Here is a 25,034-nt window from a genome sequence, read left to right as displayed (position 1 = left end):
CCGTAGTAAGCCTAACTGTTCATTAACCCAATTCCAAGGCCCATTTGGGCCCAATTTCAAGAAAACAACCGGACAGAGTCCGGCCATAAAGTGGACCTTTCAACGGGGAGTTTTTGACTCACCTGACCTGTAAACACAATATACAATCCATTGGGGACCCTCCACATACTCATATCATCATAAAGATAAATGGGAGCTCAGCTCCCTCATCCAGTCCATCAAACATGCATATAATAATTTTACAGGTCCACAATAAAGAACTTATATTACAAGCCCAATTTAAATGAAGGTTTCTAACACATGCGGAAATTCTAGAAATTCATAGAATTACATAAATATTGATAAACGACCTGCGAGGGAGAAAAGCAGGTTAACCTCAAAAATATCCTCCTGTGGCCTGAAAAATATTGAACAGGAGTGAGCGTTCGACTCAGAGAGTAAAATATCAATTTTAACCATAATCTCTATAACTATCTAAAACTAATGCACCTTGTAGAGTGAAATGCAACATCAATAACATTTTTACATCATAACATCAAAAAGGTAATTTGGAGCACTCACGCACCCTGTAGCATCAATCATAATATATGGGAGCTGATCCCCTATACAGCTCTCTTAAATCCAACCTGGTGCCAGCGAAGAACTCAAGCCGGACTTTCGCTTAATAAACCAAATCGGGGGTCCCAGCGAAGAACTCAAGCCGTGACTACCCCCCGAAGGATCGGGTCCCAGCGAAGAACTCAAGCCGTGACTACCCATCCTGTCCATAGTCCACACCACATCACACGCACACCAACGTACGCACACTGCTCCAAATTACCACAACAACATCCATGGCACGTTAACAGTTATGAATGCAACATAAATCGTGCCTAGAGTTTAACTATATAAATATATACATATAAGTGATGCATGGGCATGCTTGAACATATAATAATATCGAAATTACAATTAAAATTAATATTTTACTCACAGACTTGACGGTGGTCACTGAGGCGGCTGGGCGGAGGAAGAAGGCTGTCCCGGCTCACCTGACAATTTTATTATAATCATTTAATAAATTTGACTCAATACAAACAAGGAAAAAGACCAAATACGTCCTAAGTCGTGCCGAAAATCCGGCAGAGTTTCCCCTATACCTAGGACCTACCCAACCTACAAAAGGGCTCAAAACACACTTCTATACTCACAATCCATATATCCACAACTCAATCACATCACCCAGCCCCTCCTGGGCCCATCAAATCAGTTATCCATCACAATATGTAAAATTTCATTTTAGTCCTTATAATTAATCATTTTTGCAAAAATTGCCCAAATAAGCTCTAAAAATTTTAAAACTTTGCCCCGCGGTCCTTAGCAATATTACTAAGCTATTGTAAAAAGAATCATAATTTTCTAAGCTACCACGAATATTTTATGGATTTTTAATCCTATTAAGCACTAGAAAATTACGAAAAAGCAAGGTTCGGGTTTACCTTTGCCGATTTCGACTTCTGGAACGCGCTCGGGACGTCTGACAATGGGGGGATAGCCAAAACCTCGATCCAATTCAGAGACCTTTCCGGTAACGGGTCTGTCTGGCCGAAAATTCACAGACCCGGACAACTGTCGAATTTCCGCGAATTGAGGATACCTACACGAAGCCCATAACACGGGGGTTAATACATAAATTTTTCAGAATTTTCTAAGCTCATTTAATACTTGGAAAAACACTGCGAAGTTCCGTGGGACCCACCGAAAAACGGTGTTGAAAAAATTCGAAATTTATGTCGCCACGAAGCTCTCGACGAGTGGAGCGCGCTGGTACTCTCGGTTTTCTCGTGGGGTTCACAGTTTGTGAGAAATCTAGCCCAAAGGTCGAAATGGGCTAAAATCCTCCCGAGCAACAATCGGACAAACCGCTTGATGGATTTCTGTGTTCTTGGTGTCTATGGAAAGCTCTCGTCGAGTAGATGAGTTTAGACACAAGACCCGGTCCGATTGGTGGCCGGATCGGCCGGATTTTGGCCGGGAAGTCCAGGCATCGTGCGCGTGCTGAGCGTCCTTTCTGAGGCCTTTTTCCGGCGTTCTAGGCGGCGGCCGACCGTGGGGGAGGGCCGAGGTGGGGCGCCGGCGAGGTGGGGAGGAAGGGGAGGTGGCGGCGCGGCAAGGGGAGGAGGGAGGAGGGAGAAAAGAGAGAGAGAAGGGGAGGAGGTCGACGCGCGCGGGAGGAAGAAGGAAGAAGGAAGAAAAAGGAAAGGCCAGTCCGATTCGACCGGTCTGATCCGGTCCGGTTCGATTCGGACGGTCTGATTCAGGATACTAAATTTTGAATTTTTACTCTACCTCGGGACCGAAAACGAGGTCCAAAAATTCTGAAAAAATTTCAGAAAACTCAGAAAAATACGTAGACTCCAAATATATTTTTAGTTTTGCCACGTGGTCTTTAAATTAATTTTTAAAAATCATCAAAGTTTATATTTTCGGAAAATCGAACCCGATTTTTAAAATTCGAAAAATCTCAAATAATTTCTTAAAATTTAATTAAAATTAAAATATCAATAATACTCATAAAATAATAAAATTTAAAATTTTGGGGTGTTACAACTATTTTTTTATTATAAAATTTTTAATAAAAATTTGAGAGATAAATAGTTTAGCCTAATATGAAATAGTGAAATGAAATATTAAAAATTTTAAAAATATTAAATAAGAAATTTATAAAAAAATTAATAATTAAATAAATATTAATTAAATAGATATAATACTTTCAATCATTTAATTGTAAAATTGAGGTAACAGTGGCTATAATTAAAATATTTTAAAAAAAAGAATTAATACTTACTATAATTATAAATTATGACAATATCTGCATGAAAATTGTTATATGGCAACATTTTAAAGAAGTTTTGTTTGCAATAGATTTTTTGAAAATTTATTATATATCAATAAAAAATTATGAAAAATTTTATGACTTAGTTTTATATCAGTCAAATTATTTTGTTAAAAAAATGAGATAATTTCACATAATTTATTACTCATTTTATTAAATTTTTCTAAAATGATTTTTTTCTTTAAATTAACTAATTACGAAATTTTTTTAACTTAACGAAAAAATAAAATTTTCTCAAATAAAAAAGTACATATAATATTTTTTAAAAATAATCTAAGAGATGAATTATGTATAATAAATTTTATTAAAAAATTATAAGAACAAGTGTTGGTTTATTAAATATTATTTATTAAATTTTTTAAAAATATTATATGTATTTTTTCATATAAAGAATTTTTTAATAAAATTTTTGTAATTAACTACTTTATAAAAAAAATAATTATTTTATAAAAATCCCATAATATAATATATAATTTATATAAAATTATCTTATTTTTCATAATAAAATAATTATATGAAATTAAATAATCTTAGAAAATATTAAAAATTATATATAAAAATATTAATAATTTATAATTTATATAAAATTATCTTATTTTTCATAATAAAATAATTATATAAAATTAAATAATCTTAAAAAATGTTAAAAATTATATATAAAAATATTAAATTATAAATATGAGTATAAAAAATATATATATTACATGTTAAAAAAAGCTAACATATTTAAATAGAGAATCATATAAGACATAATTACAAATAAACATCTATTATTGAATTTACCGAGGCCCTAAGGTATCTATTTTGTGTTAATAACATTTTAGTGCCCACGTCACTAACAAAAGGTTGCTATAAATTGAGACCGGGTGTACAGTGAAAACTGAAAAACCTGGAATTTTTGTTTATTTTTATCATTAAACCCATTTAAGCATGGCTCTTGCGTGTGTCTGACTCATTTTCTCAAGAGCCAAACATCACAGCTGTATAGAAAAGCAAGAGACGTCATCCTACCTCCCTGTAATAATCTCAGTTAGCCAGCCCGAGAGGCCATCCTACTCTTCTATCTATATATACTCATCATCATATCATATGATCCATCTAATTTGTAATCGAATCCACAGCAAATGGACAAAGAAACCGAGCTCCTATCGCGCCTGGCCGCGAACCACCTTCATTTATCTCAATTCGAGCCACTGCGTGCTACTCTGTTAGCTCTCCGATCAAAAAACCCTGACCTAGCCCTCGCTATTCTCCAAAGCATAGTTGCCAACTCTGGCCGCTTCGAGAATATCCTCTGGTCACCCTCCTCCTGTCCATCGCCTTCTCTGCTCACCTATCTATCGACTCTAGAGCTCTTGCAATACAGTAACTCCACTTCGCAGGCATGGAGCTTCGATCCTGTTATCTTGCGATTGCGCGCGGAGTTCCTGTTATTGGTTCAAGTGCTCAGCGACATGGTGACGGAGTTGTTGGGTAGAACTAGGAGCGAGGATTTGAAGGACGTGGCTAGTGAATTGGGGGGTTGTTTGCGGGTTTTGGACAAGGTTTTGGAGTTGGGGGTGAAGAGATTGAAGCCAGATGTTGGAGCCGATGCTAACGATGCTGTTAAGGAGGAGCAAGGGAGCGATAGAAGGGCAGATTCTACTGTTTATTCCATTGAAGAGGGGGAAATAATGTGTTTGAAGAGGGTAATTTTAGATCACTCTGATGTTTTTGAAGCACTGTGCTGGAATATACAGCAGCAATTGAAGGGGGATGATGTTGAGAATTCAGGTTTAGCTCTAACTGTGAGGATGGATGAGAAGGCGAGTATGGATATTTTTAACGAGGAGGAGAAGGAGGAGGAGAAGGTGCTTTCTCTGATTCAAAGAAGCGTTCAGTTAGCACATTTAGAGGCCATGAAAGATTGCATGGAGGCAGGAGATGAACGAGGATCCTTTTCTCACATTCGTTATCTTCACCTTGATCGTGGAGTGGACAAGGCTGAATATCGGTATGTATATTTCGATTTATTGTCAACAGTAAATGAAAGTTATAATGATGCTTAACTCGTAAATTTTATTAATTTTAAAATTCTTCTTGCATGTAGTTATCATGTGAGTGTGGAATTAAAATTAAAACTGAATGAAGGTTATTATCCAGGGCTCATTAAATAAACAAAACAATTTCTGCGAAGATTCTTAAATAGGAGAAAATCAACACACCTTATACTAGCGAGTAGCAATTCTTGGAAGAGAAGACATGAGTTTCTTAGTTAGCGCAAAAGTTGATTCGCGAATTTAAAACAATACCCATCATCTTTATTTTGGAAGAACAGTTATTTGGTGCTGGATTATGTTCAGCATAGTATGGCTTGGGCTTTGGGGAGCATTGCCTTCCCTTGTTGTATAACTGTTGAAGAAACTTTCTGTTATGTTCTCGTGCCCAGTATCTCGTCACAGCCTTTTAAGAGTGAAATTTGATTCAAAAGCTGAAGTTTGTGCTTTACCTGGATTCTTTCCTTGGCCTATTGTTGCTGAAAATTGAGCTTGGGAGTTCTAACCTTAGACTTATTGAAGAAGAGAGAGTTCAAATCTCAATTTAATTAAAAAATAGTTCTGCTTTATTTTGTTAATTCAAGTAATCGCTTTTATAAGAGAGGTTTACACAAGATCTATTGAAATTCTACTAGAATTAGAAATCCTAATTCCATCAGGCAAGGAAATAATAATAATACTACTAGAATTAAAAGTACAAATCTGAAAAGGAAATAGCTCTTAATTAAAATAAGAATTAATATCTAATAATAATATAAAGTAAATCCCCAAGATTCAGCCACAAATGCGTTCATAACATTACTCCCCCCTATAGAAGAGTTTGTTCTCAAACTCAACAGTGGTATAAGACTATGAATCATCCATAGTCTTTTGCCTGTTGCTTCCTCTGAATCATCCATCTCCAACCAAAACACTTCTTACATTGATGCTCGAAGGAATATGGTTCGTCACAATTATAGCAAAAGCCTCTTGCTTTTTGTTCAGCCATCTCTACACAACTCAATTTTTTAATAAAGGAAGATGATACACTTCCTAATCTAGAATTCTGTGATGTGCCAATGATTTGATTGGCAGTAGCCTTGGTTACAGGCGGAATTGATGAAATAGGTACTGTTCTTGTATTGGACCATGAATTTGTCCAATTTCCTTGTCATAAGTCTCCCCCCAATTGTTGTTTTCTTTCAAAAGCTCTTGGTAAATTCATTGCTTGTATTAGACTTGGTGGATTTTGCATCTCCACTTCAAGCCTTGATTGAATCAACTAGACCCACAGTAAATAAGTCCACCTCTTGGCCTAGTTAGATTGTTGTTGCTTAAGCTAGCAAACTTTGAAATTGTTATTGTTACTCCTCTAATATTCCTATTTGGTTCAAATTAACCAATCCTTTGGGCAATTTGCCCAAAGGATTGCTATTGAGTGGAGATCCGAAACACAAATTACAATAATCCTTTAAGACTCACCATGTTAAGTTTGGTTCTTCTTGTTCGAATCTGTAGAACCAATTCTACAAGCATATGGAACGCCGTAAGACCTACTTCATTTGCCTTAGAAGTCCTTTGATTGGAAAAGAATTGCTCACATCTATGCAGCTAAATTAATAGATCTTCGGTTCCATCAAAAGTTAGGAAATCCAACTTAGTGTATTGTGGAACAACTCCTATTACAGGTTGCCCTTGTACCCTTTCTTCAATTCTTTTAAGCATGTGACCATTGCTACTACCCATTCCTCCATCGGATTCTTTTCCTTGGCTTCTCCTGGCACCATCAATAATTTCCTGAAGTTGCTGAGATAAAAGCTACAATTGTGCTCCTATCTTGGTTTCTGATTGTGCAACTCAAGAGTCCATTCTCGGTTCTGCTTCAGCCACCCTAGCTTCGGATATGGCTTGTGCTTCTTGGAAAAGAGATCTCAACTCTTCTCTTGGATTTGAGTCGCCCATGACTATTGGCTGTTATACCAATTTGTTATGTTCTTGTGCCTAGGATCTCGTCATAGGCTTGTTAATAGTGAAATCTGATTCAAAAGTTAAAACTTTTGCTTTATCTCGATTCTTTCTTCAACCTATTGTTGCTGAAAACGTGAGCTCGTTAAAAGGGACATCTAACTTTAGACTTGGAGAAGAGAGAGTCCAGATCTCAATTTAATTGAAAAATAGTTCTGCATTATTTTATTAATTCAAGTAACCCTTTTATGCGAGAGGTTTACACAAGATCTATTGGAATCTTATTAGAATTAGAAATCCTAATTTCATCAAGTTTATAACTAGAAAAGAAATAATAATAATCCTTACTAGAATAAGAAGTCCCTGTATAAGAAGGATTACAATTCTGAAAAGGAAATAACTCTTAATTAAAAGATAATAATAGAAAGTAAATCTCCAAAATTCAACCACAAATGCGTCCATAACACTTCATCTGTGATTGACAGTATGGCCTTAGTTTTCTTCTTTTTCTTTTCAACATTTTTTTTGTGTTTTTGGAGTTTCTTCACGTATTAAATTTTATATCTTAGTTTGAAGGCTTTCTTGTGTATAAATTTGCATGCAAAATTCTTCTACCTGTTTTAATTTAAGTTGAACTTTTTTTTGGGTTATGTACCTGAATTAATTTTGTAGACCTTTCTTGATAACACTGATAAATTTCTTCAAATAAAAACACATTGGGAAAATTTTCTGCTATTTTACTTTCATTTTTATACTAGTTGGAGAGAATATGTGAAAATTGTTGTGTATTGTTTGTAATCTTCTAGATATTTATTGACATTTCCTATTGATGTTTCTAATAGCACGGTTTTGCAAGATCTCCTTGTGAGGGTATTGTCAAGAAGGGAAAGATATGGAGTCTCCTGGCATGTCATGCAAGAAAAGTTGCTATGTATTTATGGAGAGGCTCTCTCATCAAATTGTAGACAAATTGTTGAAATAATTCAGGTAAGTTGCTTATGTTTGTTACAAAAAATCAGCTCTTTGACAACTTTTTTTTTGCTCACTCTCCTAGAACTTGGAAGTTAGCATGAAGCATTTTATTTTACATTATTTTTTGATGTAGCTGCTTGTACTTTTCTCTCCTTTTTTCCTCTAGATTTTCTTATGTGTTGTCTTGGAATTGAATTATTGTTTGGCAATCTTTTAGGTGGTCTTATCTTCTATTGGATGATTATAGCTGATTAGAGTCCTTGTATAATGCATGGAATGTTTTGATTAAGCTATTTGAGGATTGCTTAGTAATTGGCAGTTTGTGGAGGAAATCCCAAAATCTGGTTGTCAAAGTGAGTTTAATCCACTTTTAAATTTTTTACTTTTCGAAGTAACTTTGGATGCTCCACTTCTTAAGCAAAGGGTTCCTTTTAGAAAATAGAATTCCAATTTAGGCTAGTTTGAGTGGGATTTCATATAAACTAAGTCTTGCTTGAAGTAGGTTACCTTGGCTAGTCCACTACACAAAGACCTTGATTATTAATGATTTAATACTATTGCTTACTCCTAATGTAGACTTGTGAAAGACTTAATACATTTTTTTTTAAATCCGTTAATTATTTCTTGATAGAAAATTTTGGCTTTTTTAATATAATTCTTAAGGAGGGGGCATGTGTACATCTAGTTCTTATTGCACTCATGTGTTTTGGAGTGTTGATTAGACAAGGTGGTTTCTGCAGGTTATCCAGGATGACATGCTGCGTCAAGAGATTGAGACCTCACGTGCACTTGACAACAACCACATTCCACCCCCTTTAGAACGCTTTCAAAGTTATCTTACAGAAATGAAAGTGGATTCAGATTTAAATGATCCATTTTCATCCTTGAATATTGCAATCAGTGTTTGCATGAGGGACATGTACCATTATGCTCGTGTCTCTGGATTACATGTCCTTGAATGTGTCATGGATATGGCACTCTCATATGTCAAGAGGGAACAGCTTCAAGAGGCTAGCAATGTATGTGCACACTTTTATGTTTAGCAGTTAAATATGGGAGCTTGGAATGACTATTGATTATTTTGCAAATTGGAATTTTTGGTACATGTCTTATTTACTCATAAATGTTCCAGGTTCTTATGTTGTTTCCACGACTTAGGCCCCTGGTAGCTGTGATGGGTTGGGATCTATTATCTGGTAAGACAACAGCTAGGAGGAACTTAATGCAACTTCTCTGGACCTGTAATAAGTCCCAAGTATTTCGGTTGGAAGAATCTTCGCTATACAGTAGTCAAATGGACGATGTAATTTCCTTTATTTTCGTTTTCATTTTTAATAATGTTATGCCTTTATTTGCCTAAAGGATCAGTTGAATATGAAAGTGCCTTATTTTTGTGGTTGACAGATATCTTGTGTGGAACATCTGTGCAATTCATTGTGTTATCAGCTTGATCTGGCCTCTTTTGTTGCTTGTGTCAATTCTGGTCAGTCATGGAATTCAAAATCCTCATTAATGTTGTCTGGCAACCAAAAAATAGTGTCTGGAAATGAAGATAATCAAGCAGAACCTTTTGTTGAAAACTTTGTGCTGGAAAGACTTTCTGTTCAGAGTCCTCTCCGGGTAATACTCTTGTACGTTTTACTTTTGATAGGCTAGGCAGAGTTGTATGCCAATCTGAACTGCATATTTACTTATTTGGATTGAAGACCATGCATAGTTTACAATTACACATTTTTAATAAAAATATCTTTTCTTTTTTGTTTTGCTGACTTGCAAATATTTTTTCTTGTGATATATAGATTTGTTGGTGTGTAATTGTTTTTTTAGCAAATGTTGGATAATTATATGATTGCATTTTCCCTTTTTCGATGATTATTTTGAAGATAAAAAGATTCATTTACCATTGGCATGCAACTGGAGTTAATAATATTTGTTTCATTTTTTGTTTGTTCGGATATTGAATTGGAAGTGGATAAATTTTTCTGTAGGTGCTATTTGATGTCGTTCCAGTAATAAAATTTCAGGATGCTATTGAATTAATTAGCATGCAGCCCATTGCTTCTACTGTAGCAGCCTGGAAAAGGTGTGTATGCAGATTTTATTTTACATCATTGCTGTATTAGGTATGCACTTGAATGGATCTCCATAATTTTGTGTGGCCACATTTCAATTTTCAAATGTGGATAGCAGTATGAGTTTTTCAAGACTTTAGAAAAGCAGGTTGGGTTTTTTTTTTTTTTTTTTTTTTTTCCCATTTTTAAGTGTGCATTTTAGTTGAGACTTGGGATGCTGGTATTTGTATGGTGGATTCAGGATGGGATTCATGGAAGCAATTATGGTGTTTGCTTGCTGTGTCTTGCATATCAGACAAATATATTGCAACTACCTTTGACACGTGCTTAATATATTTTTACATATCCTTGTATTTGACGTAAAAAATAGTCTCGAGTCTGGAGGAGCTTCTTAAGTGAATATTCTCTGCATTTGCATAGCCCTTCTGCATTAGTTTGTTGTTTTAAATTTTCCTTAGAGAGCATAATTGTAACAAAAAGGGGAAAAGAGAGAGAGAGAGAGAGAGAGAGAGAGAGAGAGAGAGAGAGAGACGCTTTTAATTCATTTCATGGATGCTTTTCAACTTATTGTGGTGATTGCCTATGATTGTCTACTCTTCAGAAGTTGAAAATGTTGTTATTGCATATTCTGATCAGTGATCATATGTCATGTGGAATTCTTGGTAGATTGACTTGCACCTGTTTAATATACACATCGCCATTCAAATGTGTTTTTCTGAAATAGGCCTATCCAGTTGAGGATAGTATGCTTGATTCTGATAAAGATTTTGGGGTTCAATAGTGATTCTTAATCTGTTCCTATTTTACATGAAATGTTCAACAATATATTGATGCTTTATTTCATTTGGCCATGTCCTTGTTTCCCTTGAATCTGATGCTTATTTATTTGACAGAAAAAATCTGCAAGTGATGGTTTCCTGAGTGATTGTAACAATTATCCCATTTGTACCAGCTTCAACTGTGTGTTGGGCTTACCTTTAGTATTTTCAACATGCTGATATATTCCAAGTTTTTTATTAGGATGCAAGACATCGAACTTATGCATATGCGTTATGCCTTGGAATCTATTGTTATTGCACTGGGAGTAATGGAAAGGTCTATGACTGATGGAAGAGGGAGTCATCATCAAGCAGCTTTATGCCATTTGAAAGATCTGAGGAACCACTTGGAGGCTATTACAAATATTCCTCGAAAGGTGGCTCTGCATGAATTTCCCTTTTTTTTTTCTTGGTGGGGGCAGGGGGCGAGATTTTGTCATGTTTTTGTTTACACCTACAATATTAGTTTGCAAATTTACCAAGCGCGAATCTTCCTGGGCTGAAAGACTTGTAAATCAGTTCTGGAAGTAGTCTTTTTCTAAGGATTTATGTACTAAAATCATTTGAGATTGTTATTTTGATCTGAGATTTTGACTACAATTCAATTTATTAACTGCTGTTTTATTAACTTTGCCATTTTAACAATTTCTATTAGAATCCAATCCTTTTCCTTTGTAGGTAGCAGAAAGTATTTAATTTTTTTTTCCTTGTTATTTTCCTTGGATATTTATATAATGTTGTTCTATTTAATGATGCAGATATTGATGGTGAATGTTATAATTTCGCTTTTACATATGGATGGTTTCTCTCTCAATTTGACGCATTGTGCCTCACCAGGGAGCAATTCTGAATCACCCTCTACGTGTCATTGGGAGCATACTGATGTTACTACTTGTGAAGGGGGAAACAAACTGGTTATTTCTTTCACAGGATTGTTGCTCGATATCTTGCGTCGCAATCTTCCACCAGGCACCATTGAAGAGCATGCACTAAATGATACCATGAATACGGGGGGAAGACAGGCCTTAGAGTGGAGAATATCTATTGCTAAACATTTCATTGAAGATTGGCAATGGCGGTTGTCAATTTTGCAGCGTCTTCTACCATTATGTGAGCGGCAGTGGAGGTGGAAGGAGGCATTGACCGTTTTACGGGCAGCCCCATCCAAGCTTCTTAACCTGTAAATTTAGTAAATTCTTATCTGAAAATTAATTCAAGGCATGCACATATCAGTGAATCTCACTTTTAAGATGCTTGTAAAATGTTGTAGGATGCTATTTTTAATAGATTTAATATTAGGTATGACCTTCTGCATTATGCCATGAAATTCAACTGTTGCATCTTTTAACCAGTGAGAATCTATATATTGATCACTGACCAGGGATGGCTGAGCCATCTTCACAAAAATGTAGTAGACCTGATACTATGTTGTTTGTTATGGAGGGAGTAAATAATTATATCAATAGATGTTCTGTCATCGAAACTGACGCAACCATGTTGATACCCTTTTATCCTGCAGCTGCATGCAAAGGGCAAAGTATGATATTGGGGAAGAAGCGGTTCATCGGTTTTCATTATCTGCAGAAGATAGAGCTACCCTTGAATTGGCTGAATGGGTTGATGGTGCTTTCCGAAGAGCATCTGAATCCAGATTGGTCAGTCTAGCTCTCTTTTATGCTTTGACAAGTTATTCTAGTATCTTTGAATATTGAATTCTTCCTAATCATGTTGTTTAGTAAAGAAATATTTCAAAAATAGAACTATACTAAACAATGTTACTAAAGGTTTCTGTAGCTTTTACACTGTGGTCGGCATCATATAAATTGTTATATATGCATGGGTAAATGTGGCAAATTTTGAATACTCAGCTCTACTCAACAAATCCTGAAACCCTATCTTATTGGGATTGGCTGTATAGATATTTTCTGCTTTCCACTTGGTCTAGGGCTATATGTATGGAAAGTTCTAATGTTGCTAAATCCTTCTTTACCATTTCATATGTCCCCATGGTTAGGCCAGAAGCTTTGTTAACCCATTAAGGGTATCTGGTTTGCCTTTAGTTTTCAGTACAATGGTGGGTGTTGAGGTTTGACGTGTTTGGTGGAAGCGAAGTATCTTTGGGATTATTGTTGCATACCATTTGTTTTTAAGATATTCAAAGGAACCATTGTGTCTTTTATGGTGGACAAACTAATATTCCATCGTGATAGTATAATGTTGCAAATGAGTGCTTTTTGGTTATTACTTTGCCATTTTATTTACTTGTATTTATTCTCCAGTTGAATCCTTCACAATTTATTTTCAGCCAAGTCTTATCTAGCCAAGTTTTTCATTTTACTCCATGGAATTCGTATTCCAAATACCCTACTATTGTGACGTAGAACAAATGAAGAACAAGGATCAATCCTTGACACAGAGAACTAATTCGCAGAAATCATGTTAATATCAAATAAATATCCTAACAAAGCTTGTCGAATAATAATAGAAATCCTAGGTCTTATTTATAGAATTAGGAATCCCAATCACATTAGGATTTTAGAACCCTAATTCAATCTTAATTAGGAATACTAAATCAAACAAAAATAAACTACGAAATAATAAAATTCCTAAATAATAGATCAAATAAGAATAAAATTCCTAAATAATAAAACTCTTAAATTTCCTAATTTTACAATGAGAATAATTCCTAAATTCTATCTTCTCATACTGTTTTATGTTGTCAATGTTCTTGTTTCTTTACTAGGTGGAAGATGCAGTATCTCGTGCTACTGATGGGACATCTGGGCAAGAGCTAGATTTTTCTTCTCTGCGTTCACAGTTGGGTCCTTTGGCTGCAGTAAGTGCTTACAATGCTTGCTTTCTGTTTCCCTTTTCTTAGTTAAGGTAAAAGGGTTGTGTAGGCTGACATATTTCTATTTGCTTCCAGATTCTTCTATGTATTGATGTTGCTGCTACTTGTGCAAGATCGGCAAACATGTCCCAACAACTTCTGGATCAGGCAATGCTTACTTTTCAATTAATGTGAAGCTTTTCTTGGTCTTTTATGCATTGTACTTCTCACATCCACGTATATCTTAGCTTTGTGAGCAGTGTGCTTTTTCCAGGCATTCTCATTCTCCTATTCTTCTGTCCTAGTTCTATGAAATTTTCACATGTTTAACTTTTCAAATTTAAAATTGCCTTGGCCTTAAGGGAAATATTACCTTTCCTTGGCATATAGTCTTCCTTTTTCGATGAAATTAAATTAAAATGAAAATCAGTTGCTGGTGAACTACTTGTAGTTTAGAGTCAATGCCAAGCTCTTTATCAGATGCAACTGTTATTTTCATAAGAATTAAAATCGATGTTTTTTCCTTACCTACCAGTTCTAATGTTATGCACTTGAAGCTTTATTTAAGGTATTCCAACTACAATAACTGCAATTGAGTACTATTGTTTTCCTGTGTGCTCATAATATTCATTTTTCTCTCTCTCTCTCTCTCTCTCTCTCTCTCTCTCTCTCTCTCTCTCTCTCTCGTGTGTGTCCCAACTCTTGTACCTTGGTGCAGCATTTGATTTTGCTGTTATGCATTTACTTGTATCACATACAGGCTCAAGTCATGTTATCTGAGATCTATCCTGGAGGTTCTCCAAAGACAGGCTCCACTTACTGGGACCGGATCCATGAAGTGGGAGTCATTTCTGTGTCTAGACGTGTCCTCAAGCGTTTGCATGAGTTGTTGGAACAAGTAAGCTAATTTATGGGATCAATAGTTTGTAATTGACAATGAATTTCATTGATTTTGGGTGATTGGATTGTTATTGTTACCACAATTGCCCAACAATAAGTTGGGAGATGCATATATCAGTTGATTTTATCAGTAGATAGTCTTAATCTGTTGCTCAAAGTTCCTCTTATCTCCTTTCTGGAAATGAACCAGATAGTGGGGAGGTGACAGTTGAATTTTTTTTTCCTCTCTATCACTTTGCTATAGCAGTAGAGCCTTTGGTTGGCTCCTAGAAGATGAGACCAACTTGGATTCTTCTGGATATAAAGGGCAAAGAATTGGTTCTTGAAAGGATGAGAAATTATTAACTAGTTATTTGACCTATTTGATGCTTGGAATGAAAAAGAAAAATGTCAATCACAATGTTTAGTTTTCACTTGTGATTTTTCTTCTTCAACTTGCTTTAGCAAGGTAAACAATCCAATGCTATCCAGAGAAGTACCATTTATTTTTTTATTTTCCTTGGGGAAAATTGTATGGATATAGCTTCTCCTGATTCTTATGGTTTTCCTTCATGGATGTTTTAGTGAATATATGCTAAAATAAGTTCCTCATAGTTGCTCCTGTGGTTTTATATTTTATTTTAGGATGAAAATCCAGGCCTCCAAGCAATTCTATCTGGTGAGATTGTTATTTCAACATCAAAGGAGTTGATTCATCAGGGGCAAAAGGAACGTGCCCTTGCTATGCTACATCAGATGATCGAAGATGCTCACAAGGGCAAGAGACAGTTTTTGAGTGGTAACTTTTTTGTTTTAAATTGTTTTTGTGGGAAAGAGATTTATACCTTCTTTCTATGATCCTATAGAAGTTTCTGCAGTTCTGATGCATCTTTCTCCCATAAAATCATAGGTAAGATTCATAATCTTGCAAGAGCTATTGCTGATGAAGAAACAGAGCTAAATTTTATAAAATGTGATCACCAACATATGGAACGGAAAGCTTTGGCTGATCTTGACAAGGATGGGGTTCTTGGACTTGGGTTGAAAGTTGTCAAACAGATGACCATGAGTTCAGGTGGTGGAGAAAGTACCACACAGCCTGTTGGCTATGATTTGAAAGATGCTGGGAAGAGATTTTTTGGTTCATTAAGTGCCAAGCCTACTACATATCTATCACAGTTTATTCTCCATATTGCTGCAATTGGTGACATAGTTGATGGGACTGATACAACCCATGATTTCAATTTTTTCTCCCTTGTTTATGAGTGGCCTAAAGATGTAAGCCTTTCAATCATCTTAACTGTGGATTATCTTATTTTTTGTCAAAGTATTTGTCTTGGCGCACTTATCTTATTATGGGTTTCTTCAATTGTAAGTTTGGGGCTGAGTGAAGCGATGCAAATACTTGGGGAGCATTGGAAAGAACTCCAACTTGAAATGCGGAACCATGTACTAGGACAAAACATGTAACCATGCATCACATCAATGTGAAACTGTCGAAAATGTGTACATTTGTTTATGTGCACTCAATCTTGTGGAAATGCTTTTCATAGTTTTTATGGAGGGTAGTGGAACTTGCAGAGAAATTGCACTTGGTTGAGTCATGCCTGTTTGACCAACCTTCATAGCAGTTGAGAGGTGAATGCTTGAGGAAATGCATTAAATCTGAGGATTATTAATACAAGGATGGGAAGACCCGTTCACTTGACATCTTTAGTGATATCATGTAGTGAATTGTTCATGGACTTTTAATTACATCAGCCCAATATTTTAATCCAATTATTGAAGTTTTATCCTTTTTCCCATGTTGAAGAGAAAATCATTGTTGTATGACTGAAATTGATGTGTTGCAAAGCAACAGTATCATTTTAATGCACAAATTGACATGGAAACATGAATGTCATACATCTATACATAATTTATTGTTCAAATTTGGCTTGAAACTAGGCATTCAATTTTAGCCACTTTGTTTCCACATCTAGATATGTATTCATGCTTTAACATTACATGTTGCAGCTTCTAACTCGTCTGGTCTTTGACCGAGGCAGCACTGATGCAGCTGGAAAGGTAGCTGAGATTATGTGTGCTGATTTTGTCCATGAAGTTATATCAGCATGTGTACCACCTGTTTATCCACCACGATCTGGTCGTGGATGGGCATGCATTCCTGTCATTCCTTCTTACTCTAAAAGTTACTCGGATAATAAATTACTTCCCACATCCTTTAAAGAAGCTAGGCCTAATTGCTATAGTCGCTCCTCAGCAACACCTGGAGTGCCTCTATACCCTCTCCAGTTGGATATTGTAAAACATTTGGTTAAAATATCCCCAGTGAGGGCTGTGTTAGCGTGTGTTTTTGGGAGTGGTATCTTAAATAGTGGTAGTGACTCTGCTATATCTAGTTCCTTCGATGATGGATTATTGCCAGCACCTGATAGTGACAGACTATTTTATGAGTTTGCTCTTGATCAATCTGAGAGGTAAATTGCATGCTTTGAATAATTGAATCAGCGCTGAAATCCGTCACATTATGATTTTATATTTTCTCTTTAATTCTTAGTTTATTTTTGTAAACATTTACAGGTTCCCAACTTTGAACCGATGGATACAAATGCAAACCAATCGACATCGAGTTTCAGAATTTGCTGTAACATCTAAGCATAAGGCTAATAATGATGAGGTTAAAACTGATACAAGAACTGCCATTAAGAGACTTCATGAGCATGATAGTGATACTGAGTTGGAAGTTGATGACATTGTCAGTGGCAGTAATCTTTCGAAGGCCTTGCCAGACCTTAGCAGTGAAGGTGTTGCAGCCCCTGATCCACAGCAGGATTCCTCAAAATCTGATACTGTTGAACTTGATGCTACAGTATATCTTTCATTGGATTGGGAAAATGAAGAACCCTATGAGAAAGCTGTAGAGCGGTATTGCTTTCTTTCTTTTTTGGGTTATTCTTTCCTTTTTTATTTGGGCGAGTCAGGGTAGGGATAGTTAAGTTCTATAGTTATTGTAGCTTGCTTTTGTTGTCATTTAATTTGAGTGTTGTGTGAGGGGACAGCTATCCGTAAGTGCTCAGGAGGCTGTTTTGTAGTTTATATATTCTGTGAATTTATTTCAAGTAAATGCTTTCTGGTAGTACATTTTGGTTGAAGAGAACAAAAAGCACAATAAGAGGCAACCAAACTATGGTCCTAGCAAGTTGGGGGTCTTGGGAGGGAGAATGTGAAGATAGCTGACCCTTGTATTTTTTTCATTTGGGTGCGTTGGGGACTTGAACTTGCACCCTGCCAGTTGCAAGCCCAAGACATTGACCGTGACACTGAGAGAAAAAGCACAATTCCCATTTTTAGTCACAAGTATAATACATGCCTATTCCAACAAAATTTCCCATCGTTTCTTGTCCATTCTTTAATGTCCATATGCTTGGCACTTCTTGCAATTTACTGAATTTTTTTTTCCCGCAGATTGGTTGGTGAAGGGAAACTGATGGATGCTCTTGCACTTTCGGACCGCTATTTACGTGAGGGAGCCTCAGACCTGTTACTCCAACTACTCATTGAACGTGGAGAAGAAAACCATCCAGTGCCTGGCCAGCCTCAAGGTTATGGAGGCCAAAGCATCTGGAGCAATAGCTGGCAGTATTGCTTGCGTTTGAAGAATAAACAATTGGCAGCTAGACTTGCCCTCAAGTATGTGAACTCATGATTTTCCTCATTATCTTTACAATTTACTTTATTCATCCATCAATTCATTTTTGCCTGTATGTGTTTATGATGTGGAGGGGGAGTGGAGAGTTAATTTATTTTCATTGGCTAAAGTTGCGCTCTGAAAGTAAAAAAAATCACTTCTTCAGTAGTCAAGCTCTTATAGGTACATATCAAAGTTATCAAATAATAACTAAAATGTTTTATGTTTTAGTGATATTTTTTACTGCAAAGATATGAGAAACATCATCTGATGTGGGTTTAAATGAGGCGAGAAAATGCATAGTTTGGGTTGTTAATAGCAAAATTTTACATCATAGTCATTTTTGTGAAGTGTATGAAGTTTTGAAATCATCTAAACGTGGACTTAATTGTTGTTTGAAATAGAGTTTTACCCTCAGGTGTATGTTCCCTTATCTGACCTAGGTTAGGGCTGTTTGGCACAATCTTTCTACAGTATATAATTCTGTCTTATCTGGATTGAGCTGAAGAGTACATAGAACTAAATGTGCTACCAGATAATGCCAATTCTAATAGGGACAGGGATTTGTAATCAATATGTTGAAATAATGTTTCTAACCAGTGGAGGATACATAATTCAGTAACTTGCTCAATAGTAAGATACACATGTCCCACCTGCAGGCTGCAGCCTTTGTCTGGAAACACGAAATCCCTTCACTTCCAAAGCTTGTGAGATCTCAAAACCAAAGGGAAAAGAGAAAGGAAAAAAATTCATTTGTGTAATAATTTAGACAAACTTAAGAATAAGAACTAGTTGACAGTATCCTATCCATGATAAAATTGGATCCCATGTGAGGCTCACTTGGAAATCTTCTTTCCATAATAGCATAGTCTGCAAGCGTTCTCTTTTCTTTTGTTGTGTGGTTGTTTTTTTTTTTTTGGAAGCCTGCATTACCAAAATCTCATTATAGCACTATCAAAATATATTTTTATCATCTAACAAGCAGTGTAAATGCCGTGGTTTATGTTGACCTCATTATTTTTGAGTAGCAATAGGTGTGCCCATTGTCTTTAGACGCTTGTTTAAAATGGAGAGGTTTTGGTGTCAGGAAAGATGCCAATGTTCTTTGGACCAACTCTTTTTGCTATGTGATGGAGTCTTTGGATGGAAAGAAATGCATGCTCCTTCAACAATATAAAAATCATAGTTTGTTCTTTAATTGGTTGTGGGTCAACCGGACAAGGTGATTTTTTGACTTATATTTAGGCATGTGCTCTATGAAAATGGTTTGGTCATGTCCAATGTAGAGCATTGGCTGCCCTAGTATGAAAGTGTGGTAAGTTAGTGTTGAAAGGAGTGAGAAGGGAAAGAGAGAGACCTAAAATGATGTGGAGGGCAATAGCATCTAAAGATTTACAATTTTTAGATATTGATGTGAAATTGGTTTCAAATAGAGTTGAATAACAAAAAAGGATCCAAATAGCCAATCTCAACTAGTTTGTGGTTAAAACTTAGTTGTTGTTGTGTTCTTTGTAGTTTGTTGAATTTTTAGGGGGATCCCTTGTCCTCCATGGTGTACTCTCCTTTGTTATTCTTAAATGAAATTTACTTCTTATCACACGCACACTGCACATATAGTACTTATTCTAAAGTATTACAAATTGTCTTCAAGGTATATGCATAGGTGGGAACTTGATCCTGCTCTAGATGTACTCACAATGTGCAGCTGCCACCTGCCAGACAATGATCCAGTTAGGAATGAGGTACCGGTTATTATACATAATTTGTTTTTTGTGTTGATATTTACAGATTCTGGGTTTTGTCATGCTTTTGCTGTAACTGCTAGAATTACTTTCTTTTGTAATGGATATCACTTGGTTTGATGTTTATATTTGTTATGCAATGACATTTTTCTATGGATATCTAGGTATTGCAAACAAGACAAGCTTTGCAGAGGTACAGCCATATATTGAGCTCTGATGATCATTATAGTAGCTGGCAAGAGGTCACAACTCTCTGTCTCTCTTCTGTGGATGAAACATTATTATTATTATTATTATTATTATTATTATTATTATTATTATTATTATTATTATGTACGCTAAAACTGAAAGATTTGACACTGTTCCTGTAATAGTGGCACTCTATTTTTCTTCCCCTTTTTTCACAAAGGCCCAAAACTTAAGGCACGTTTTAGATAAGCTACTTGGCCACTTCAGGTTTTTTTATTTTTTATTTTTATTTTTTTAAAGTGAACTTGGCACTGATACTATTGCCATACTATCCTGTAACTTTAATTTTTTTAATGTCAAGTTATTGAATCATAAGAATAACTTATCAAATGTGGTCTGACATATGAAGTTGCCATGCTAATACTGCTATTTGTTTCTTTATTCTACTTTTATTTTAGTTTTGACTTTTTATTGAAATATTTCATTATTAAACTTGTTCAATATTTGCATAAGAAGACTGTCATTTAAATATTTTCATATAATTCAAATAACATCTAATTGAATTATCAATTGAATATAAAAGGCATTTTTTTTCCTTTTGTCATAGATAAACAATTTAATAACAAGAATTTAAAAAATACAGTGTCTTAGTTCAAAATAAACTAAAAATAACTTATAATATTGTGATTGAAAAAACAATGCAAACTATTGTATTGCAACAATATCATCACATTTGGGAAATATATGTACAACATTGTAATTTGTACAAGCAATCTTACTTATGTATATTAAACTCAACTTTAAGTTATTGTTCCAGCAATAATACTATAACCATTTTACCCTCAAACTTTTGCCAGGTGCCTCCCCTCTCTCATTTTCCTTCTTCTGGCACACGCAGAGTCGCACACACTCCCAATTTCTACCTTAGGTTTTTTTTTTGGGTTTTGCAATCTCTATTTCTCGTTTTAATTGTTTTAACTATTAAACTGTTAGATTTCTCTCAATTACTATTATATTTGTTGGATATATATATATATATATATATATATATATATATATATATATATATATATATCTCACGCTACTATGAATATGGGAGTTGGGATGAATTTTTTTTCTATCCGAAACATTGTCCCTAATTGTTCATTAGTCCACTGCCTACAATTTATGAAATCATAGCAATATATATATATTTTTTTTCCTGACAGATCATACGCGGGATGCATTTAATAACTGAATGATTTTACAATTAGTTATAAATAATAATTTTGCTTAAAATATATGCATATATAATGTTTTTCATTTGTTATTGTTAATCGTGATAATATACAAAATTTTGATAAAAAAATTGAACAAATAACCCATAATTTTCATTTTAATGGTTACTTCTATACTTGTGTATAATTTGTGCAAATTGGAAATGTTAGGTTGAAGCGGAGTGTAAGGTAGATCCTGAAGGATTAGCACTTAGATTGGCTGGGAAAGGAGCTGTTTCTGCTGCTCTAGAAGTGGCTGAGAGTTCAGGGTTATCAATAGCTTTGCGAAGAGAACTTCAGGGTCGGCAACTTGTGAAGCTTCTCACTGCAGACCCTCTTAATGGTGGAGGTCCTGCAGAAGCATCACGCTTTCTTTCTTCATTACGTGACTCTGATGATGCTTTACCAGTTGCAATGGGTGCAATGCAGCTATTACCAAATCTACGCTCAAAACAACTTCTTGTAACTAATACTGACCTTTTTTTTTTGAGATCTAGTTTGATTACTTTATTAACTTCTCAATTTGAGTACGTGCGTTTACAGTTTAGTTTTGTTCATTTATGAAGGTTCACTTCTTCCTTAAACGAAGAGATGGGAATCTGTCAGATGTCGAGATTGCGCGGCTTAACTCATGGGCTTTAGGACTTCGTGTTCTTGCTGCCTTGCCATTGCCATGGCAGCAAAGATGCTCTTCTTTGCATGAGCATCCACATCTAATACTGGAGGTTCTACTGATGAGGAAACAGCTGCAATCTGCTGCTCTGGTATTATAGCTTTTCTACTAATTAGCTGTCTTCAGAACTCATGATACTTTTGAATTACTTTATATATTTACAGCTCTGATTATTATTGAATGAGAGTCATGTTTGTTCCTCATGTATTATTTAGATAAGGTCACACCTTTTTGGCAGTTTAGAGTTTTGTACACTTCCCTTGTTAACTCCTTGAGCATGTTTTTGATAATATTGATGAACAGATCCTTAAAGAATTTCCATCACTGAGAGACAATAGTGTCATTATTTCATATGCTGCTAAAGCTATTGCTGTAAGTATAAGTTCTCCCTCCAGAGAACCTCGGATTTCTGTGTCTGGAGCAAGACCGAAACCAAAAACAAAAACAGGTGCGCCTGCAAGGTCATCATTTAGTAGCAGCTTAAGTAACTTGCAAAAAGAAGCTCGCAGAGCTTTTTCCTGGGCCCCACGGAATACTGGAGACAAGAATGCTACGAAAGACGTATATCGTAAGAGAAAGAGTTCTGGATTGCCACCATCTGAAAGAGTTGCTTGGGAAGCAATGGCTGGAATTCAAGAGGATCGGGTTTTGTCATATTCTGCAGATGGACAGGAACGGCTTCCTTCTGTTTCTATCGCTGAGGAATGGATACTAACAGGTGATCCTAGTAAAGATGAGGCCGTTCGTGCAGCACATCGATATGAAAGTGCTCCTGATATTATACTGTTTAAGGTATACTGGAGGAAACTGAACTATGAAATATGCATAGTTTTTGATGAAGTAATTGTTACAAATTCCTACAGAACCATATCAGTATTATGGTGTTAAATCCCTGACAATTGACACTGGAAGAATCGCCCCTTTCCAGAAGTAGAAATGCATCACAACTGATGGTGGATGTTTTAAGAAGTAAACATTGTGATGTTTTCTACCAAATATTGACTTGATATAAAACAAAAAATGTTCAAATTTATGTTCATTTGTTGTGAAGAAATTCTTATCTTGAATCATCTTTCTTTCGCAAAAACATTTGGATAATTTGAATTGCCAAGTGCACTGTAATATTTGGGCTTGTGCACTTGGAGCTTACACTGGCTGCTATCACATAGATGTGATTTGCACGTTTCCTATATGTGCAATGCTTTACAGATTTTATAATTAGTAGGTTTATTTGCATTGACTGTTTCTTCTTCAAATATGTGCCTACTGAAGGTTTCAATTTTTTTGGTTTCTAGGCTCTACTTTCATTGTCTTCTGATGAGTTGGTGTCTGCCAAAAGTGCTCTGGACTTGTGCATGAATCAGATGAAGAATGTGTTGAACTCACATCAGTTACCTGAGAATGCATCCATGGAAACAATTGGTCGGGCATATCATGCCACTGAGACATTTGTACAGGTACATATATTGGCCATGCTTGTAGTTTGCTTGAGATGGTAACAAATTCTTCCCATCATCATGGTTAAAATGTCATATGAGCATGCGTAATAGCCAACAGTTATGCCTTGCATTCATAGGATACAGCATTATTATTTAGCTGCCAAGCAATTGTTATAATGACTCTAGCGTTGCATGTACAGGGGCTACTTTATTCTAGATCCTTGTTGAGGAAGCTTGTTGGTGGGAGTGACTTGTCTAGTAATTCTGAAAGAAGTAAGGATGCAGATGATGCATCTTCAGATGCTGGTAGCTCTAGTTTGGGTAGTCAGTCCACAGATGAGCTATCTGAAATCTTGTCACTGGCAGACATTTGGCTAGGACGTGCTGAGTTGCTTCAAAGCCTCTTGGGATCTGGAATTGCTGCTTCTCTTGATGATATTGCTGATAAAGAGTCATCTGCCCGTCTCCGTGACAGGTTGACTGTTGATGAACGGTACAGTATGGCTGTATACACCTGCAAGAAGTGTAAGGTAAATTTTGTCTCTAGATAATGGTGGTGCTGTGTTTTGCTTATGTTCAGCTCATAAATTCTTGGTGCTTCTTTCAGATTGATGTTTTCCCTGTGTGGAATGCATGGGGACATGCTTTGATTAGGATGGAGCACTATGCGCAAGCTCGTGTAAAGTTCAAGTATGTTAGGTCTATATATGCCTCTATTATTTGTCAGGAAGTATGATATCTCTTTCTCATTCACAACAGGTTGTTCTCATTCTTTGTTAATCATTTGACTGTTTCAGGCAAGCTCTTCAATTGTACAAGGGGGACCCAGCACCTGTAATTCTAGAGATCATTAATACAATTGAAGGGGGCCCACCAGTAGATGTGTCGGCTGTTCGTTCTATGTAAGATGGGATGCAACTTTCTGTCTCTATATTTTTATTTATCTAATGGGCTAGGATTGAGCCAGCATTATAAAGAGACTCTGGCCTAGAGTGTTTTCAAAGGTGTTATAGAATATATGCTGTTATTTGGAAGTAAGCTTGTTTCTGTCTGTCTGTAAATTAAGGTTACTGCATACCTGGAAAGACACAACATTTTATTGAAAATACTAAGTCAAAAAAAGCAAAGCTTGATTACAAACTCCATGATAACTATACAAGGTAGAGTGTGGGACCCAAATTAATCAACACAACTTTAATTTATTATAATAATAATTATTATTAATTTGCTTATGATGAACTTATACTGATTAACATAAACTAATATTTACAAAATGGAAATTGCTTGATGCGTCATTGTGATTATATATTAATATTGTTTTATTAATTATTTAGTCTCCTTTCTTGTGTGAAAATATGAAGAAACATCAACTGAACATATGGTTGGTGCTAACAGCATGGTTTAAAATACTTGATTATGTATCAAAATCCGAATACTACCAAATAATATACATAATTGTGATGAGTCAATATACCTTATTTCAATAATATGTAGACAACATCTGTCTATAATGTTCAGATACTTGTAACTTGAAAATGAAATGCTGTGGCCATTCTAGCTCTATGTGATTCTTGTGGCATTGGCTTATGCTGAATCTCAAGATTATATATTTGCTTCC

General features: G+C 35.5%; 1 protein-coding gene across 2 annotated transcripts in view; it reads left to right on the top strand.

The window, feature by feature from the left end:
* Window positions 1–3,776: 3,776 nt before the first annotated feature.
* Window positions 3,777–25,034, top strand: part of LOC110639694 (uncharacterized) — a 39,027-nt gene continuing 17,769 nt past the window's right edge. Inside the window, exons 1-26 of one of the 2 annotated variants that reach the window (XM_058145765.1) lie at window positions 3,777–4,868; window positions 7,698–7,842; window positions 8,568–8,846; window positions 8,960–9,130; window positions 9,232–9,447; window positions 9,816–9,910; window positions 10,920–11,094; window positions 11,476–11,897; window positions 12,237–12,372; window positions 13,461–13,553; window positions 13,644–13,715; window positions 14,308–14,445; window positions 15,072–15,225; window positions 15,337–15,704; window positions 16,443–16,906; window positions 17,010–17,354; window positions 17,895–18,119; window positions 19,769–19,859; window positions 20,024–20,101; window positions 21,476–21,766; window positions 21,871–22,068; window positions 22,281–22,769; window positions 23,273–23,434; window positions 23,617–23,946; window positions 24,024–24,115; window positions 24,214–24,318. In XM_058145765.1, the coding sequence (XP_058001748.1) occupies window positions 4,000–4,868; window positions 7,698–7,842; window positions 8,568–8,846; window positions 8,960–9,130; window positions 9,232–9,447; window positions 9,816–9,910; window positions 10,920–11,094; window positions 11,476–11,897; window positions 12,237–12,372; window positions 13,461–13,553; window positions 13,644–13,715; window positions 14,308–14,445; window positions 15,072–15,225; window positions 15,337–15,704; window positions 16,443–16,906; window positions 17,010–17,354; window positions 17,895–18,119; window positions 19,769–19,859; window positions 20,024–20,101; window positions 21,476–21,766; window positions 21,871–22,068; window positions 22,281–22,769; window positions 23,273–23,434; window positions 23,617–23,946; window positions 24,024–24,115; window positions 24,214–24,318 (6,203 nt within the window). In that variant the 5' untranslated portion in view covers window positions 3,777–3,999. The remainder of the gene's footprint in view (window positions 4,869–7,697; window positions 7,843–8,567; window positions 8,847–8,959; window positions 9,131–9,231; window positions 9,448–9,815; window positions 9,911–10,919; window positions 11,095–11,475; window positions 11,898–12,236; window positions 12,373–13,460; window positions 13,554–13,643; window positions 13,716–14,307; window positions 14,446–15,071; window positions 15,226–15,336; window positions 15,705–16,442; window positions 16,907–17,009; window positions 17,355–17,894; window positions 18,120–19,768; window positions 19,860–20,023; window positions 20,102–21,475; window positions 21,767–21,870; window positions 22,069–22,280; window positions 22,770–23,272; window positions 23,435–23,616; window positions 23,947–24,023; window positions 24,116–24,213; window positions 24,319–25,034) is intronic. The other variant, XM_021790744.2, reaches the window with a different exon arrangement.

The sequence above is a fragment of the Hevea brasiliensis genome, chromosome 4 (assembly GCF_030052815.1).
Source record: "Hevea brasiliensis isolate MT/VB/25A 57/8 chromosome 4, ASM3005281v1, whole genome shotgun sequence".
NCBI classification, from domain to species: Eukaryota; Viridiplantae; Streptophyta; class Magnoliopsida; order Malpighiales; family Euphorbiaceae; genus Hevea; species Hevea brasiliensis.
Note: the sequence above shows the minus strand (reverse complement) of the source record. Positions and strands in the feature narration are given on the sequence as shown.